The sequence below is a fragment of the Calidris pugnax genome, unplaced genomic scaffold (genome assembly GCF_001431845.1).
Source record: "Calidris pugnax isolate Ruff unplaced genomic scaffold, ASM143184v1 scaffold281, whole genome shotgun sequence".
Taxonomy (NCBI): domain Eukaryota; kingdom Metazoa; phylum Chordata; class Aves; order Charadriiformes; family Scolopacidae; genus Calidris; species Calidris pugnax.
In genome coordinates, this window is record NW_015091028.1 from 1,419,810 (window position 1) to 1,438,436 (window position 18,627).

The 18,627-nt window shown below is 53.0% G+C and overlaps 1 protein-coding gene and 1 non-coding gene across 2 annotated transcripts; one reads left to right on the forward strand and one right to left on the reverse strand.

Annotated features, from left to right (window-relative positions):
* Nucleotides 1–908: 908 nt before the first annotated feature.
* LOC106896243 (ras-related GTP-binding protein A) lies at nt 909–15,781 on the reverse strand. The gene is made up of 10 exons (XM_014956059.1): nt 15,702–15,781; nt 14,671–14,704; nt 12,472–12,571; nt 11,500–11,566; nt 10,469–10,691; nt 9,383–9,478; nt 8,556–8,678; nt 6,399–6,490; nt 2,574–2,689; nt 909–1,467 (listed from the first exon to the last, which is right to left on the reverse strand). The coding sequence occupies exons 2-10, from the start codon at nt 14,695–14,697 to the stop codon at nt 1,370–1,372; spliced, it is 942 nt and encodes a 313-aa protein (XP_014811545.1). The 5' UTR covers nt 14,698–14,704; nt 15,702–15,781; the 3' UTR covers nt 909–1,369.
* On the forward strand, nt 15,551–15,622 carry TRNAE-UUC. The gene has a single exon. It is a non-coding gene; the product is annotated as a tRNA-Glu (tRNA).
* Nucleotides 15,782–18,627: the final 2,846 nt, after the last annotated feature.

The window sequence follows — 18,627 nt, forward strand, 5'->3', positions numbered from 1 at the left end:
GGATGGATGGAGGACCTTGTGTGGAGCCCACCCTCAGCTCTCCAGCCCACACGTGCCCTTCAGCTCCACCTTCTCACGCTACACTCACCCTCTCACATGTCCCCTCCTCCATATGTGTGTGGGCAGAGACACGGGGGGGAAAAGTATGATTTGGACAATAGGGAGGGCCGGGCTCGGTCAGCGCACCCTCCAGAGAGACATTTGGGGCAGGAAGAGAGAAAAAGGAGGTTGAGAAGCATCAGGTCCCACCCCGGGAGGCAGAGACCACCCCCCCACTCACGGCTTGGGTTGGTCCCGTGTTTAATGGGAACTCACACCAGCAAAATTCATTAAAAAACTGAGAGTAACGTCAAATAACGTGGGTGCCCAACACCGTCCAACTGGCTGGTGGTGACCACAGCTCGTGCAGCCCACACACACACCACCCATGGCCACCACGGCCCAGGGCTTCTCCGTGTCCACCCCAGGACCATCCTGCTGCTCCACCAGGTTGCCCAGAGAAGCTGTGGCTGCCCCATCCCTGGAGGGGTTCAAGGCCAGGTTGGAGGGGGCTTGGAGCAACCTGGTCTGGTGGGAGGTGTCCCTGCCCAGGGCAGGGGGGGGCTTTAAGGTCCCTTCCAACCCAAACCATTCCATGATTTTATGATCAACTGGGATCTTCCACCCCTTTTATTTACCGAGCTCTTCCCATCGCTCTGGTGAGCATCAAGAGGTGGACGCCAGCCAGAGCTTCACCCACCCAGGGAATTTTGCCTCCGTGTGGGGAAAACCCCAAATTATCTTAATGAAACTCTGCAACATCCTTCAGCCAACACCCCCTGATAACACACCGGGAAACGCGGCCGTTACACACCTGCTGGCCAACCCTGCCCCGGGCTTTAGGAGAAAGAAACCCCACTTTCCAAAGCTCTAGGATCCGAAATCCCTGGTAGCAAAAATTTATTTTTCATGACTGAAGACAAGGAGAAATTTATAAACATATTCTAAGCAACCGACCAATAAAACAGTAAATATTCCAATTCCTGTGAACTTTACACGCCGTCACCCGGCAGCGGAACATCCAAGCTGGTGGTGCCACGTGCCACCACCACAACCAAGGAGCAGGAGACCAGGAGCACGTGGTCACCTGTCCCTGCTCCTCCCCAACCCCACCTCCGCCAGGGAAGTCCCTTTGCGAAGCTCCGCAGTGGATCCGAAGACATCCTCCCAGTGACTAGTGTCCAACGTTAAAAGGAGAAAAAATAAAGCAGCACACACTCATTTCAAAGCCCAACAAAGACACCGACATTTGTTAGATGCTCCTAAAAAATAAGTAGTTCCAATTCATTTTTTCTCCCCCCGAAAAGCCCCGCGGCGCCCCGGCCGAGGCTCAGCGCATCAGCAGGCTGTGCTTTGGTCCGTCCACTCTCTCCAGCTTCTCAAAGTGCTTTCTGGCATTGCGGATGTTGATCAGCGTCGCCGCAGAAGCTGGGACGGGGAAAAAAAGGGACCCGGGAGATAAAAAAACAAACAAATAAATAAAATTACAAGGGATGCGAGTAACCGAGTCCTCAGGAGTTAAAGCGCCGCCTAAAAGCAACCTCCCCCTGTCAGCAAGCTCTCTAATTTCACACACACTCCCCCCCTCTGCTCCCCAGCTGGGCAAAATTTAACACTGGGAGGGCTGGGATGTTTGTGGATCATCCAGGAAGGGTCGGAGAGAGCCAGGGACAAGCAGTTTGCTCCCAGGGAGAGCTTCCCGAGTCACCCCGGCCACTCATCCGCTGCTCCCGGAGCAGGATCATATCACAGCTGCTCATTCAGCCACGGGGTTTACAGAGGTTTGCCCTAATTCAGTAAAATTCCCAAAAGGAGGAGGAGGAGGAGGAGGAAGCACCGAGGCCGTGAGCCCCGAGGCTGTCCCGGGCAGTGTCTCTGAACCAAGTGCCTCAAATCCCCAGAGGAGCAGCTTCAGTTGTGGAAACAGTTAAACAGTCACACGGCCGCTGCCTGCAGCGGCTTCTTTAAGATAAATAGATGCTTCTATAATTAGAGCCTTTGCCCACCGAGACAGTCCAGGCAGCAGGAGCAAAAAAAAAAAAAAAAAAAAAAAAAAAAAAAAAAAAAAACACCAAAACCAAACAACAACTCAGCTACGATCCATCTCTGCTTCCTCTTGGGAAAAAAAAAATAAAAATAATAATAAAATAATAATAAAAAAGAAAAATCACCGGGGCTGCCAGATCAGCCCAGCCCAAAATAGGTTATTAGAGACGACCTGCTAAACCAGGTCACATCTGGGAGAGCAGTTCCCCACCGCTGCCACCACCCTCCACCCAGCAGCCACCACCAGCTCCGCTCTCGCCTCCCAAAAAGTCACTTTTTAAACCTTATTCTCCCTCCCTCTGCCCAGACGGGGCAAACCAGCAGGATGTCAGATCCCCTTCTAGCTTTTCATCGTCATCATTTTTATCACTTTGGCATTTTCTAAGAGAAAACGTGGTTTATACAAGACTTTATCCAGCTTTTTTGTTGTTTTTTTTTTGTCCCCACAAAGAAAGCCAGGCCAGAGGTTTATCTCGGCTTCGACTTACGTATGGAAGGGTCTGACATAACCACCATCACGTATGTGTTTGATGTGAAGATGTCAATGAAAGCAGCAAAGTTAGAGTTCCTGACCTCCATGCTCTGGAAAGAAGCCGCCAGCTTACTGTGAGGAGAGGGGAAGAAAAGGAAAGAAGAAGAAAAAAAACAAAAGGAGTAAATGGAGTATTGTTATATATAAGTTACTCAAACAGCTTCTGTGCCCACAAAAGGCAACATCCCATTATCTGAGTTGTTGGTGACAAAAGAAGTGTTTGAGTCCCCCACTTGGCAAACGCCACCAGGTGCCACCACAAGTTGGTTGTTTGGGTTTTGTGGGGTTTTTTTTTAAAGAAAAAAAAAAACACCTTTTTAGCTTTAGGCTAAATGAGAACAACATAAACCCATCAGCACATCAAAGGGTGACAGAAACTCCAGACACACAACCCACTGACTGTCAGAGCCTGTGCCCAGTCGGTGTCACTTGTCCCACAGGTGGAACAGCCCGGCCACTCAGGAGAGTGGTTACTTGTGGATAACCAGGAGAAATGAGTATAAACCCAAAATATCTGGAGTCGGCTCTCTCAACCAGGCAGCCACATCTCCATCCTGCCCAGGACTCACAGGTACCACCAAGAGGCTGCAGACCCTGGAGCCCGTTCAAAAGCCGAGCGCCTCCAAAGCCAGCTTCCCACTTCTCCATGGGAAATATTGATAAATAGTGTCACAGAACTGCCAGGGTTGGAAGGGACCTCTGGAGATCATCCAGTCCAACCCCCTGCCAGAGCAGGTCCACCCAGAGCAGATCCCACAGGAACGTGACCAAGTGGCTTTGAATGTCTCCAGAGAAGGAGACTCCACCACCTCCCTGGGCAGCCTCTGCCAGGGCTCTGCCACCCTCACCCCAAACAAGTTCTTCCTCAGATTTGAGTAGAACTTCCCCATGGTCCAGCTTGTGCCCGTTGCCCCTCGTCCTGTCACTGGGAACCACTGAAAAGAGTGGGGGAACCACTCCATCCTCCTCCAACCCACCCTTTAGATCCTTGTCAGCATGAATAAGGTCTCCCCTCAGCCTTCTCTTCTCCAGGCTAAAGAGCCCCAGCTCTCTCAGCCTTTCCTCCTCAGGGAGATGCTCCAATTCCTCCATCATCTTGGTTGCCCTACGCTGGACTCTCTCCAGCAGTTCCCTGTCCCTCTTGAACTGAGGAGCCCAGAACTGGGTGCAGGATTCCAGTTGTGGCCTCCCCAGTGCAGAGCAGAGGGGGTGTCTGCAAACCTCCTCCTCCTTCCTCTCACTAATTTATCAGCTCAGTCCTGGAGCTTCCCTGCCTTGCCCAGGAGAATGAGGCCCAGGAGAAAAAGGCTGCTTCAAAACAAACCATCAGCAAAGGAAGGAGTTACAAAATATAACAATTAACTCGGTTGTGTTTAAACATGGAGCAGTTTAACTTGGGCAGCTCAGCTGCCCGAGGAGTCGGGGAAACGAGTATGAAAGTGGAGAGTCCTCCTGCTGCTGGATGGAGCCAAAATACCTGTGGGGGCATCTCCCCTACCCAAAAATTAAACCAACTCACCTGCAACTTAGCTTGAATTGTTTAATAATGTTGCTGATTTTCTCAAATCTGTGGACGTCCCGCTGTTCTTTGCATTGATAGTGAGAAATGACCTGGAAGGTGGAAAAAGAGGGCAGAGGGAGTCAGGAACTGATTTCAGCACAGGTTTCTCAGGTTCAACAGCAATGGCGACCGGGACAGGGATTCCCTTTGCCTTTTGCTGATTGAATCTCAGAAACTATTTGCAACAACATTTGTGGTGCTTTCAGGGTAAGACAAGGGTAATGCAGTCACCAGGAAGCCTTTCTCAAGGGCAGAGGCAGGTATGTGAGATATGCAAGAGACACTATTGTCCACTTGAGGTCTGAATGCTCCAACTTCACAGCAATTCAATTGGAAGGAAAAGAAAGTGCAAGGAGAGAGGGGGAAAAAATAAATAAAATATAAATAAAAGCAAGAGCATCACCTCAGGTTGGGGAAACTGACACTTGACAAATGCTGGAATGGCTTTTCCTTCCCAAGTCTCTCCTGCTGCAGGTGCTCAAGGACTAAAGGGAGAAATTCCCCACCCTGCAGCAGGCAGGACACTCTGGGAGCGAGCCCTTCCTCCCTACGGAAAGCGGAACCAGCTGGTTTCCAGGGAGCTCTCTCTCCATCAGAGAACTGAGACAGACCCAGAGCGGTTCCCCTCCTCTTCCTCCCACCCAGCAGCAGCCCCCAGACCTCAGCCCCCAGCTGCAAAGATTCCCGGGATCCAAAGCCTTCAGGAGCTCCTGCGGGGTATCCACAGCTCCATCTCCACACGGCTGGAAACCTACAGATCTTTACTCTGCAGCCACATCAGCTAACGGGCCAGAACTGGATTTACTGGGGAAATGGCACACACAACCTAATACTTACATCACCTTTTTCCCCACATAAAACAAAAAAGGATTATTTTAAAAACCTTGTGTTGCCTCCTTTAAGCTCTTAAGAATCATGAAACCAGCTGCTGGAAGCGTCGGACGCCCTTGTGCGAGGATGTGAAACTCTTTTCTACCTATGGAGTCACATTTAACAGACTTGGGAGAACTAAATTTTTTGGGTTCTCTTTTTTTTTTTTCCCACATAAACCCATCAGCACATCAAAGGGTGACAGAAACTCCAGACACACAACCCACTGACTGTCAGAGCCTGTGCCCAGTCGGTGTCACTTGTCCCACAGGTGGAACAGCCCGGCCACTCAGGAGAGTGGTTACTTGTGGATAACCAGGAGAAATGAGTATAAACCCAAAATATCTGGAGTCGGCTCTCTCAACCAGGCAGCCACATCTCCATCCTGCCCAGGACTCACAGGTACCACCAAGAGGCTGCAGACCCTGGAGCCCGTTCAAAAGCCGAGCGCCTCCAAAGCCAGCTTCCCACTTCTCCATGGGAAATATTGATAAATAGTGTCACAGAACTGCCAGGGTTGGAAGGGACCTCTGGAGATCATCCAGTCCAACCCCCTGCCAGAGCAGGTCCACCCAGAGCAGATCCCACAGGAACGTGACCAAGTGGCTTTGAATGTCTCCAGAGAAGGAGACTCCACCACCTCCCTGGGCAGCCTCTGCCAGGGCTCTGCCACCCTCACCCCAAACAAGTTCTTCCTCAGATTTGAGTAGAACTTCCCCATGGTCCAGCTTGTGCCCGTTGCCCCTCGTCCTGTCACTGGGAACCACTGAAAAGAGTGGGGGAACCACTCCATCCTCCTCCAACCCACCCTTTAGATCCTTGTCAGCATGAATAAGGTCTCCCCTCAGCCTTCTCTTCTCCAGGCTAAAGAGCCCCAGCTCTCTCAGCCTTTCCTCCTCAGGGAGATGCTCCAATTCCTCCATCATCTTGGTTGCCCTACGCTGGACTCTCTCCAGCAGTTCCCTGTCCCTCTTGAACTGAGGAGCCCAGAACTGGGTGCAGGATTCCAGTTGTGGCCTCCCCAGTGCAGAGCAGAGGGGGTGTCTGCAAACCTCCTCCTCCTTCCTCTCACTAATTTATCAGCTCAGTCCTGGAGCTTCCCTGCCTTGCCCAGGAGAATGAGGCCCAGGAGAAAAAGGCTGCTTCAAAACAAACCATCAGCAAAGGAAGGAGTTACAAAATATAACAATTAACTCGGTTGTGTTTAAACATGGAGCAGTTTAACTTGGGCAGCTCAGCTGCCCGAGGAGTCGGGGAAACGAGTATGAAAGTGGAGAGTCCTCCTGCTGCTGGATGGAGCCAAAATACCTGTGGGGGCATCTCCCCTACCCAAAAATTAAACCAACTCACCTGCAACTTAGCTTGAATTGTTTAATAATGTTGCTGATTTTCTCAAATCTGTGGACGTCCCGCTGTTCTTTGCATTGATAGTGAGAAATGACCTGGAAGGTGGAAAAAGAGGGCAGAGGGAGTCAGGAACTGATTTCAGCACAGGTTTCTCAGGTTCAACAGCAATGGCGACCGGGACAGGGATTCCCTTTGCCTTTTGCTGATTGAATCTCAGAAACTATTTGCAACAACATTTGTGGTGCTTTCAGGGTAAGACAAGGGTAATGCAGTCACCAGGAAGCCTTTCTCAAGGGCAGAGGCAGGTATGTGAGATATGCAAGAGACACTATTGTCCACTTGAGGTCTGAATGCTCCAACTTCACAGCAATTCAATTGGAAGGAAAAGAAAGTGCAAGGAGAGAGGGGGAAAAAATAAATAAAATATAAATAAAAGCAAGAGCATCACCTCAGGTTGGGGAAACTGACACTTGACAAATGCTGGAATGGCTTTTCCTTCCCAAGTCTCTCCTGCTGCAGGTGCTCAAGGACTAAAGGGAGAAATTCCCCACCCTGCAGCAGGCAGGACACTCTGGGAGCGAGCCCTTCCTCCCTACGGAAAGCGGAACCAGCTGGTTTCCAGGGAGCTCTCTCTCCATCAGAGAACTGAGACAGACCCAGAGCGGTTCCCCTCCTCTTCCTCCCACCCAGCAGCAGCCCCCAGACCTCAGCCCCCAGCTGCAAAGATTCCCGGGATCCAAAGCCTTCAGGAGCTCCTGCGGGGTATCCACAGCTCCATCTCCACACGGCTGGAAACCTACAGATCTTTACTCTGCAGCCACATCAGCTAACGGGCCAGAACTGGATTTACTGGGGAAATGGCACACACAACCTAATACTTACATCACCTTTTTCCCCACATAAAACAAAAAAGGATTATTTTAAAAACCTTGTGTTGCCTCCTTTAAGCTCTTAAGAATCATGAAACCAGCTGCTGGAAGCGTCGGACGCCCTTGTGCGAGGATGTGAAACTCTTTTCTACCTATGGAGTCACATTTAACAGACTTGGGAGAACTAAATTTTTTGGGTTCTCTTTTTTTTTTTTCCCTTGAGCACCTTAAAAAGACCATCAGCATGTGCTTCCTACTTTTTAAACCTGCCCAATTATTCACACACGTAGAGGTTTAGCCAGATTCAGGGATTACACTCATACCAAAGCCTTCATTGTATGCAACTTTGGTCCTTAACTTTCCAGATAGGTTTTTTTTTCTTTTCTGTTACTGTGATTTGAATACAGTTTCAGAGTAAGATTTCACCTCAGGAAAAAGGAGTCCTGGGGGAAGTTTAAATATATGAGTAAAGAGAGAGAGTCCTTTAAACAGTCACCATTACACTGAAAATAAGCAGAGAATTTTTGTAGCAAAGATTGTTCTTTTTCATTAAAAAAAAAAGTATATATATATTTACAACGTTACATATTGCTAAGGTGGAACTATTTATTATCTACAAAAGGTCAAAAAGCAGAACTTGCCAGAAACGGCAGGTCAAAAAAATCCTTCTTTCAGGTCAGGAGGAGTTTTGGTGCAAAGTCTGATGAGACCAATCTAGAAACCAAGAGTATGGACGGACACACAGCACCAACACGTTTTACCTTCAGAGACAACGGGCTGGAAGCAGAGTTACCGTGGAGCTGGTAACTTCAAAAGCCTTTGCAATCCAATCGCTTGTGATCCTCTGTCCATACTCTGGGTTTATAGAGCATCAGAGAAAAAATAGAATAAAAAAATAATATCAAGACCAGTTAAAATGCCAGGTCAGGAGGAACTGAAAAGGCTTATTTGAAGCTAAAGAAGGTTCTTGCCCTGTGCAGGAAGGAATTCTCAAAAAAAAAGTCCCAGAGCTGACAAGAGAATGGGGATATGAAACCCTCTCACAGCTTGGAAGAGGGAAATACCGACCAAAGGCCTCGGTTCAACTGCTAGAAGTGGAAATTTTGGGAAGGTCCCACGTGCCACGAAGTCACATCAGCTATTTTCAGTATCACAAGGCCTGGATCAACACCTTCTGCCACCACCACCTCTCTCTGGGCTACTGCCACCTCTCTCTGGGCACTTTCCATCCCAGAAACTGGGTCCTAGGAACTGGGCAGAGGAACCTGAAGGGCAGAACCGCCGTATTCACCAGGAAAGTGGCTCTCTCGAAGAGCAGCACTTCGTCTGCCTCGATGATCTGAGCAAAGTTCCTCAGGTTCATTTCCAGCTGCTGGACGTTGGGGATCAGCTGATAGACTATACTGGACCAAGCCTGTCAGTAAAGAAAGACACAACACAAGGGCTGCATTAGCGCTTCTTGTTATGAAACACGCTCAAAAACTGATTATTGCAGTGCTGGGTGTTGACAGCCCCAGCGAGGCCAAGAAGCTTCTCCCACCTCCATGTCCAGGTATCTCTACTACAGTGGAGACAACCAGTGGTACCCCAGACCCCACATCAGTCACAAAGAAGCTAGAATATCACTAAACAGGCTTAAATCATCCTAATTTGCTCCCAGTGTAGCCAGAGAGCACTCACTGCTCCTACACCTGGAAGACTCTCACGCTGCAGTCCAGAGTGACAGCAAAAAACCCCATTTCCTCCTGAAACTTAATTCCCAGAAGGGTAAATGCTCATCTTTTATCAGGGCTGCAGAGAAACACGGGAAACAATTCCACGCTGGATAAACATGACTAGAAGATGCAGAAGCTCTTTCTAAAGCAGCCGGGCAAAGTGTTTAAGCAGTGTTAGCACACTGACACCATGACCCCAACGTGTGGAGGACTTTTACTTTTACTAATTAAACCCAGGATGTTCGGATGCCATTTACAGCAGCCAGTCTCCAGCAGGAGCTGCTGCAGAAGTAAAAAGGGCCGGTCACTAACAAACCAGTAGCAATTAACCACTTGCCTCCCTCGTGCTCTTGTTTTCGAGTGGGAGGGAGGAAGCCAGATACAGAGAGGAAGCCGTACGAACCTTGTAAAGTGTTTCATCCCAGATGGAAGTTCTAAAACAAACACATTCCAAGGGACGGGAAAGGCGCTTCAAGTCTTCCTCACGCTCTTTAAAAATCTGGGAAATAATAATAATAATTAAAAAAATTAGCACTTGAGCTAATGTTCTCCGTGGAAGAAGTCTGTCTGTGCAGGGAGATCGGGGCAGTTTCAGCCACCCCATCTCCCATGGCCTCCTCTGCAGCTGCCCGGGAACGTACTCGCCAGGAATCAGAAGAAAGTTTAATAAGTTCTTACTTTAGACAAAAGCCAACAGCCTAAAGGGGCCTCCAAACTCGCCGCCAGCCAGGGAGTGGCCAAGCACCAGGGATGTGCTGGTCTAACCCACAAAGCTGAGTTTGGTTTTGGTTATCAAGAGTTGGTTGCTCTTCAGTCCAAGCTGAAAATGCAAGGTTGGTAGGAACTCAACATCTTCCAAGCTCCCTGCAACCTTCCAAAAGCTCTAAATAGAACATAAAACGCCAAATATCTCCAAAAGGTTGATCCTCAGCCTTTGCTGGGGCAGAGGAGTGTTTAAGAGGTGATGTCTGGGCAGGAAGGCCAAACTGACAGAGAACAGAATCAAGCCATACAAACCACCCTCCAGGTAACTGGGAAAGATTCACCTCTTTTTTATTTTGGTTATGTTTTTGGACTGAGAGCACCAGCTAAAGGAGAAACCAACCGTCACTGTCACCATCTGCAAAGCCATCCCAATAGTGAGCAGCAAATTTAAGGTGGTTGGATTTCTCCAGTTCTACCTCCCTCCTAGAGCCAAGGTCTGGTGAAAGTACTAGAATCGGTGCTATAAAAGAAAAGGCTTAGAGCAGCTGTCACTAAAAATCATGAGTTCTGTTTTCCACTAGATTATAGGCAAGAGATAGCGATGCTGTACAATCTAGAAAAAACAGAAAAAGCTTAGAGGGCTTTGACAGATCTTAATATCTGAGGAACCCTTCCAGGAGCAGCACTGACGGGGCTGCGCTTGAAGTAAGAAACCGCAACGCATCAGCACAGTCAAAAGCTGTTCTATTTGAAAGCATTTCTATGGCAACTACCAGCCTCTCACCAAATCCCGCTGATCCTCCTGCACCAAGTCCATCTTGTGCACTAGACAAAAGATCTTGGCGTCGGGAGAGTTCTGAAGGATGGCCTCCAAGCACGACTGGTAGTAGTGCATGTCCTTCTCCAGCTCCCGGCTCTCTACATCGAAGACGTAGATGAGGACTTCTACGTTGCGGAAGATGTTGTCCCGCTGACTGGTGAAGTAGTTCTCCATAAAGGTGTCCTGTCTGAGAAGGAGCAGAGCAACAGAGCAAAGAGACTCCCATCAGAGAAGCCAGGAAAGGCGCTACCTGTAAAATACCTCCTGTGAGAAAGGCAAGGTTTGGGCTACAGACCCCATCAGAGGAGCCCAGACAAGAGCCCCCCACAGGTGCCTGTATTCCCCAGAAAGCTCCCTCAGCATTTCCAAGCCAAGTTGGATGCTCCTGAAGAGCTCAGCAGGCTCCCAGGAAGCTGAAGCTTTCCTCCTGTCACAGCAAACGGAGCTATGTCGTGTCTGGACCCGGACTGGCTTTTGGAGAGTTGCACATAAAAAAGCCACAGCAGCAGAAGTTAAAATATAACCAAAACCATCAGCGCGGCCTCTTCTTATGGGATTTAAATCTCCTCTAACTTTTGCTGAACGTGGCTCAGACCAGGCACGAGGCCAGGAGAGCTGATGAAGCTGTGTCAGCAGGACAGTGCTCTTCAAAAAGCAGCTTCCAGGAGGCACTGGGTCACTGCCAGCCACCAGTGTCCCTACTCAGCAGGCACCCCCTCTGGATCAAGCTGGAACCAGCATCAGCTCCTGTCACCCCAGGAGAAAGCCCAGGTGAAGGGCTCGGGCTTTGTGGCAGCAGAGGGAAGGGTGGGCCCACACTCTGCTCCTTTTATGTAGGGATAACACAGGAGAGGGTGCCAACCTCTTCCACCCACCTCCACACGTGCTCTGTTCCCTTCAAACACCAGCAGCACCCTCACCCCCCCTGTTTCTTACACCGTTCCCCACAGCAAACAACCCCCCACGGTTCCAAAAGCAGCAGCAGCAGCACCTACCCTCCGCAGTCCCACAGGTTTAGTACCAGGTTTCCTAGAAATCTGACATGGGAGTGCTCCACATCAACTGGAAAGAGACAACAGGAGTTTATCGGCTGTACCACCCACCCCGATCGGAGCTACCTCCAGCCAAAAACACCCCCAATTCGTAAAATCCCATAAATCAGAAGCTGAAGGCGCTACAGAAAAAGAGAGTTCCCAGAGGAATTCAAGCCTTCCTACTCCCTGCCCGGGACACTGTTCTCCTGAGAAGCCCAGCAGGTGGTTCGCCTTTAACAACGTGTTCTCTGATCTTTGTGATATTTTAAGAATGACTTTTGTTCCAGCACACTCTGCAAGGCCTTGGAAATAAAGCGGTAACACAAAGGCTGTAAACTCCATGAAGAGGCCAAGTTTACAGCAAAGAGGAAACATCCACCGACCCCTGACACTAAGTCCTCACCAGGTGCTTCCCAACCAGGAGCATCAGATCCTGACAATCCATGACCCTGTTTCAGAGGAGTCATTTATTGCTTTTTCAGAGTAGGGAAATAATAATTAAAAAAAAAAAGAGGCAGAAGACATGAATTAAGCCTCATGTATCATCTTGCCAAAACCAGTGCTCAGCTGGCCAACAATGGGAAAGCCTCCCCACCGAGGACGACCACGAGGAGGCTCTCAACACTCCAAAAATTAGCGGAGCTGCAGCAGAAGTTGCTTTCCGATCAAAATAAAAAGAGTTAAGGATAAAAGTTCAACAATAAAGCAGCAAAACTGAACCCAGTGTTGCCTTCCCTTCCACTCCAGCTTCCTGCCTGCCCTCAGCTGAACTCGGGAGGGAAGTTCCCCGCGAGATGTGGCAGCTGGGAGGACCCACAGCCACCCACCCCAGAGGGGAGGAGAGGCTGGGATCGCTGGAGGGAATGGCCTCGCCCCTGTAATGAAGGGGGTTTGAACCCTGAGAATTCACAGTTCAAAGGAGAGGAGTCTTACTTGTGGCACCCAGGCGCCGCGTGTCCCTGGCGATGTAGTTTGCAAAGATAATGGATCTCATGCTGGTCTTCCCAGACCCACTTTTACCCATCAGCAGCACCTGGGAAGAAAACAAAATCCATGAAGAATTAGCTACCACAGAACACCAAGCCCTCCACGGCTCTCTCTGGGTTAACATCTTCCTGCTGAAGCCACCCAAACACAGGATCAACACACTGGAGATGTGAATGCATCAGAAGAGGGAGGCAAAGAAGAGCACCACAGCTGGGAAAGCAGGAGACCTGTCCTCACCTCCTTTCTACGTGTGGTCACTGAATGGGGGTCAGGCCAAAAACCTTTCCACCTTGATCACGTTACTAAATTATGTTCCCCACCTTCCCAGGCACCTCTGCCCCTCCAGGCACCGCATTCCTGGTCCTTCAACCAGCTGGTGACCACGAAGGAACCACCAGGCTCCCTTTTCCCAACCCACGCTGGCAGAGGACCCCTGGAGCTCACAACCAGCACTCAGGGAAGAGCAGGAGCTGCTCCCGAAGCCTCCCCTGGCACCCCCACCACAGCTGAAGGAGTGATGGCTTTGATGACAGCAAAGGACTTCACCGAGGCAAAAGACCAGCTTTATCTCAAGCCTTTAAGACCAGGCTGGAAATAACCCCTTGCCCACTCAGCGCTGGGATTCTCCACCCAATTCTTCTCTCCCAATCTCAATCTTTTCCTTCTTGTAACACAACTCAGTTTCTCTTCCCTGACAGAAGTGAAATACGAGTTGTATTTCACGTTTCACGTGTCAGAAGATCAGCAAAAAGTTAAAAGCAGATGGGACAGCCCCATTGAAGCACGGCGGGCTGTCGTGGTGGGGGGGACACCTGACTCCAGAGTCCTCTTTGCAGATCATCCGGCCAAAGGAGAGGTAACACCTTTGGCAGCCAAAAACTAGGAGATGATTCGGGGGGGCGGGAGGGGGGAGAGAAAGGGGGAGACAGTCACGTAAGGCAAGGCTCTGCATTGTGATCTAAAAATAAAAATATTTTAAAAAGAACCCCAACAGCCACAGCCAACACAGACCCGCTCACAAACACAGCTGTTAAATGAGTTCCAGTTACAAAGTCAAATTCAGCCTTTGGCAATAGCTCTGAAAACGGATCATCAAGGATAGGTTTAACGAGAGGGCAACTGGCCCCAGTGCCTGCCCAGCCCACTCCAGTGCCTGCCCAGCCCACACCAGTGCCTGCCCAGCCCACACCAGTGCCAGGTGCTGGGAAAGGCGCTCGCTCGACTCCCAGACTCGCTCCTGGGCTGCAGGGCAACAGCTGCCAGACTCTCAGGGCAAAACAGGAGAGGTGAAACACCTCGATGATTCCATAACGAGGACTTTTCCTGAGAGAGGGAGGCTGGTCAGGTCACCCCTTACAGCCTTCCTGCAGCAAACTTCCCCCCCGAAAGCCATGCCACCTTCTCCCCTGAGCGACGCACAAAGCAAAGAGAACATCCACGTCTCTCATTTCATACCGCCTGCGGAAGAAGCACATGCAGAAACTCAACAGGGCTCCAAGGCAGCCCACGGGCAAACCCAGTTCCCAAGTTTTAGACCGTGGAGGCCTCTCAGAGGGCTCAGACACCCACACGTAGGGCCAGGCAGGAAACCCAATCCCACCACACCATGGACAGGCAGGCGTACAATCTGGACACAGCCACCTGAATGGCCTGGAATATGCTTACTGCTGGAATACCCTCCCCTGATCCTCAGTAAAAGGGTTACTCCTTCCCCGTGAGTGAAGATTCACCCTCCCAGGAGCCCCCAGTGGATCACAGGCTCCCCACAGAAGTTTCTGTCACCCAGCAGAAGGGTCTCCCCGTGGGGCAGCAGAGCAGGTTGGAGAATTCCTCTTCCCTGGTGCTGCCGGAGGTCGGCAACGAGCAGAGGGTTTTGCAACACTCAGCAGAGACACTCAGGCAGCCGTTAGCGCGGACGGCTCTGCAGCCAGCCTGTCCCGCCACCGCTGCCAGAGAACGCACTCAAACCCAACATTGATTTCTAGCACTTTAAGCAAAGGATGGATCTGCTGACTCCAAGAGCCTCACGAGGCACCTGACAGCCACAGAAGGCAGGGAGGAGCGGGTGCAGGCACACAGCGACGTTAGCAAATGCAGATGGGGAAGGAAAACCCAACTGCAGGGGATCCTCCTTTCCGTTCTTACCTTTTTCTTCATGGCTGTGCTTGGCATCACCCACCTACGGAGAGAAGACCGAATCTTCTTACATTGCTCCACTCCCGCACCCACATCCCACCCGCAGAAGCGCCCTGCAAAAGGGGAAGCGTTCCCACACCGACACCATTCCCCGTGGCCTCCACCGGCAGCTTCTGCTCCAGACGGCGGGGAGGAACTCCAGCAGAACCAACCACCCCCCCCGGGCTGCCAGAACACCCTCTGAGGCGCCCCTGGTGATCAGCGCTCCCCTAATTACCCGGCCGAAGCAGGCCTCAGCAGGGCCAGCGCTGGAAGGCGGTGGGAGACACCCTCCGGGCTCTCCCGGCACCGGGAACCAGGGCTCACGGGGCCCGCCCTCACCCCCAGCCCCTTCCCCGTCCCCTCGGGATGCTCCGGAGCCCGCACCCAGCAACGCAGAGACCTGTCCCCCACCCCGGGGCGATGCCTTCGGCCGCCCCCCCCCCCCCCCCCCCCCACCTCAGCCTCTGCGGAGCGTCCCCCCCTCCGCTGGCCCCCAGACCCCCGTGTCGGCCATTCCCGGGGTGTCCTCGCTGCCCCCGGGGTCCGCAGCAGCCGGAGCTCCGTGCCATCGGCCATTCCCCGCGTCCCCCTTCCCCGGGGCTGCCCGGGGCTCAGCCCCCCGCCCCAGACGGCTCTGCCGTCCCCACCACGGGGGCCCCCCCCCCCCCGCGCCCCCCCCCCCCCCCGCCCGTCATGTGACGCGGCGCGGGGCGAAGGGGGCGGTGGCGAAGCACCAGCCGCCATCTCGAATGTGGGCAGCGCCTCCCTGGCAGGAAGGACGCCCTGGCGGCGGAGGGCGGGGAGAGGAGGGACTATACCGCGAGCGGAGAAAGTGTCTCCCAGCGCCTCCCATATGGTCTAGCGGTTAGGATTCCTGGTTTTCACCCAGGCGGCCCGGGTTCGACTCCCGGTATGGGAAGCTTCGCTTTTTCCCTTTTTTGCGGGCCGGCACCAGCTCATTTTCCCTCCCCTCACTTTCTCTCACCGCATTTTCCTACCTTTTCGGCCAAACTTCTCCAGACGCGGCAGCCTCCTGAAGCTTCGCCGCTGCAGAGCCTGCCTCGGGTACGCCGGACGAGGGAGCACCTCGCTAAAATACACGGGTTTATTGCCTTTTTTTTTTTTTCTCTCATGCGGGCGAGACCAGCGCTGCTCGCGCCTCACGGGCTGCGTTAACTCTACCCCCCCCGGTACCGCTGTAGGGCCGTACCGCAACAGCGGGAGGCTGCTAAGGATATACGGGTGTAAAAACACACAGGGAGATACATAAACGAGCGCGTAGGGATAGCGCTATACGAAGAAAAGCCCCCTCAGCAAGGCCAGCGCCGCCGCTGAGACCCCGCGGGGAGTGGGGGGGGAGCCCCACGCGCTGTGGGGCCTCTCTGCGCGTGCGCGCGGACGCCGGCCCTATATAAGCGCGCGGGGCGGCACGCGCTGCCTCAGAGCGGCTGAGGCGGCCGGAGGCTGGTGCTTCTCCACTGTGAGGAGAAAGGCTCAGAGAGCTCTGGGGGCTCAGCCTGGAGAAGAGAAGGCGCCGGGGAGAACTTCGAGCCCCTTCCAGTCCCTCAAGGGGCTCCAGGAGAGCTGGGGAGGGACTCTGGATCAGGGAGGGGAGCCCTAGGAGGAGGGGGAAGGGTTTGACACTGAAAGAGGGAAGATGGAGCTGAGATGTGGGGAAGAACTTCTCGACTGAATTCAAGTACCCAAGCTGTTAATGCTAGAAGCTTTATTGGAAAAGCTTCCACTTCAACAATCCAAAAGGCTCTAAAGCTATAAATATTACAGCTCAGGGCCTGTACAGAAATAGCAGCACCGCCTCAGGAGACAATCCGCAACCACCGAATGAGCAATCCTACTTCTCTGGCCTTTCAGCCTCTTCCTTTTACAATTGTTACACTCTGTAAAATCACCAAAACAAATCTAGCTTCACTCTTTCCTTTATGGTTTTTGTATTAAGCGGTAAGAGGTGTTTGCTCAGAGACACAAACATGAAGATACTATATTCTGATCATTTTTGCTGTAGCACAGTCAACAAACTAGAAAGACTTGCTCAGTTCCAGAAATATCTGGACTATTTAACTGTGATGGCACACGCCTTGCCTTTACCATTGAAAAAAAAGACTGAAACAGCTTCATCCCTCATCTATTTAGTTGGCTTCATTAGTGCTGTTACTGCACTTAAGGAAATCAGGGACTCCAGGAGCTGTCATCTTTGATCAGGACCCACCTTTGTCAAAATGAGCTACTGAAACCTAACGGGTTTTGTCTAAAAGGGAGAACTTCCTCCTCCTCGGGGAAAAAAGCCTGTGATTCATTGTTCTCTGGTAAAACTTGGGCTAAGCACAGGGAAAGAAGATATTTTCTTCCAAGGGATCTGGCTGCTGCAGTGCCTGTCCTGTGGGCTCTTCTAGCAGAACCACACAATGCTGTGGGGCTGGAAGGGACCTCTGGGGATCATCCAGTCCAACCCCCTGCCAGAGCAGGGCCACCCAAAGGACCCACAGGTGGGTTTGAATGTCTACAGAGAAGGAGACTCCACCACCTCCCTGGGCAGCCTCTTCCAGGGCTCTGCCACCCTCACAGCAAAGAAGTTCCTCCTCGTGTTTAGGTGGAACTTCTTATGTTCCAGTTTGTGCCCGTTCCCTCTTGTCCTGTCCCTGGGCACCACTGAAAAAAGACTGGCCCCATCCTCCTGACACCCACCCTTTCAGTATTTATGTGCGTTGATCAGATCCCCCCTCAGCCTTCTCTTCTCCAGACTGAACAGACCCAAGTCCCTCAGCCTCTCCTCAGCAGAGAGATGCTCCAGGGTCCTCAGCATCTCTGTAGCCTCTGCTGTACCCTCTCCAGCAGTTCCCTGCCCTCCTGGAACTGGGGAGCCCAGAACTGGTCCCAGTGCTCCAGATGGGGCCTCCCCAGGGCAGAGCAGAGGGGCAGGATGACCTCCCTCCACCTGCTGCTCACACTCTTCCTGATGCCCCCCACGATGCCATGGCCTTCTTGGCCACCAGGGCCCATTGCTGGCTCATGGGCATCCTGTTGTCCCCCAAGTCTTTCTCCTCAGAGCTGCTTTCCAGCAGGTCACCCCCACCCTGTCCTGGTGCTTCGATGGATGCAGAGATGCCACCTTCACCTTCTACCCGAAGGTCCTTCCCCGCCGCTCCCGAGTGCCCGAGGGCTGCAGCTGAACCGGCAGGAGTCTGGTACCAGCTCTGGGGGAAAAAATGATCTCTGAGTACAAACACCTCCTTGCCGCAAACGGGAGGAGCGAGGCCGGCCCTGCAGCTCGGGAACCGCCACAATCTCCCCCGGTGCTTCAGCGGGAGCCGGTGCCGCCGCTCGGGGGTAAAGCACAGGCCCGCAGGGGATGAGACCTTCGTGGGCCTCCGCCGCCCCGCCCGGCTCCCTGCACGGCCCGGCCCCCCCGCCGAGCCGGGAGAGCCCTTCCCCGGGCACCCGCAGCCCCGCCGCCCCCCGAGCCGCTCCTCAGTCTCCCCGCAGGGCCCGGCGCCTCCCGCTCCCTCACCCTCGGCCGCCATGACAGCCTGACCAGCCGGAAGCAGCGTCGCAGCGCTTCCGGTGGCGTCATCAGCGCGACGCCTGTCACTTCCGCCCTGCCCTCTGAGCGGTGGCGGCGGCCGGCGCCGCTCCAGTTGCCGCCGATGGGCCGGAGCCGCCGCCTCCCCGCGGGGCCTCTGGGGCGGCCGGTGGGACCGGGACCGGGGCTGGGCCAGCTCGGTCCGTCGGAGGCCGCTGCCAGGATGCACAGCGCATGCGTGAGGCGCTCGGCCCGCCCGCGCCCCCTGGTGGCCGCTCTGCCGCCAGCCCTCACGCGTGTGCCGTGGGACGGGGCCCAACCGGGAGCCGCAGCCGGGCCCCTTCCCCCGGGCACCGGGCCCTTTCCCCGGCACACAGCCAGCCGCG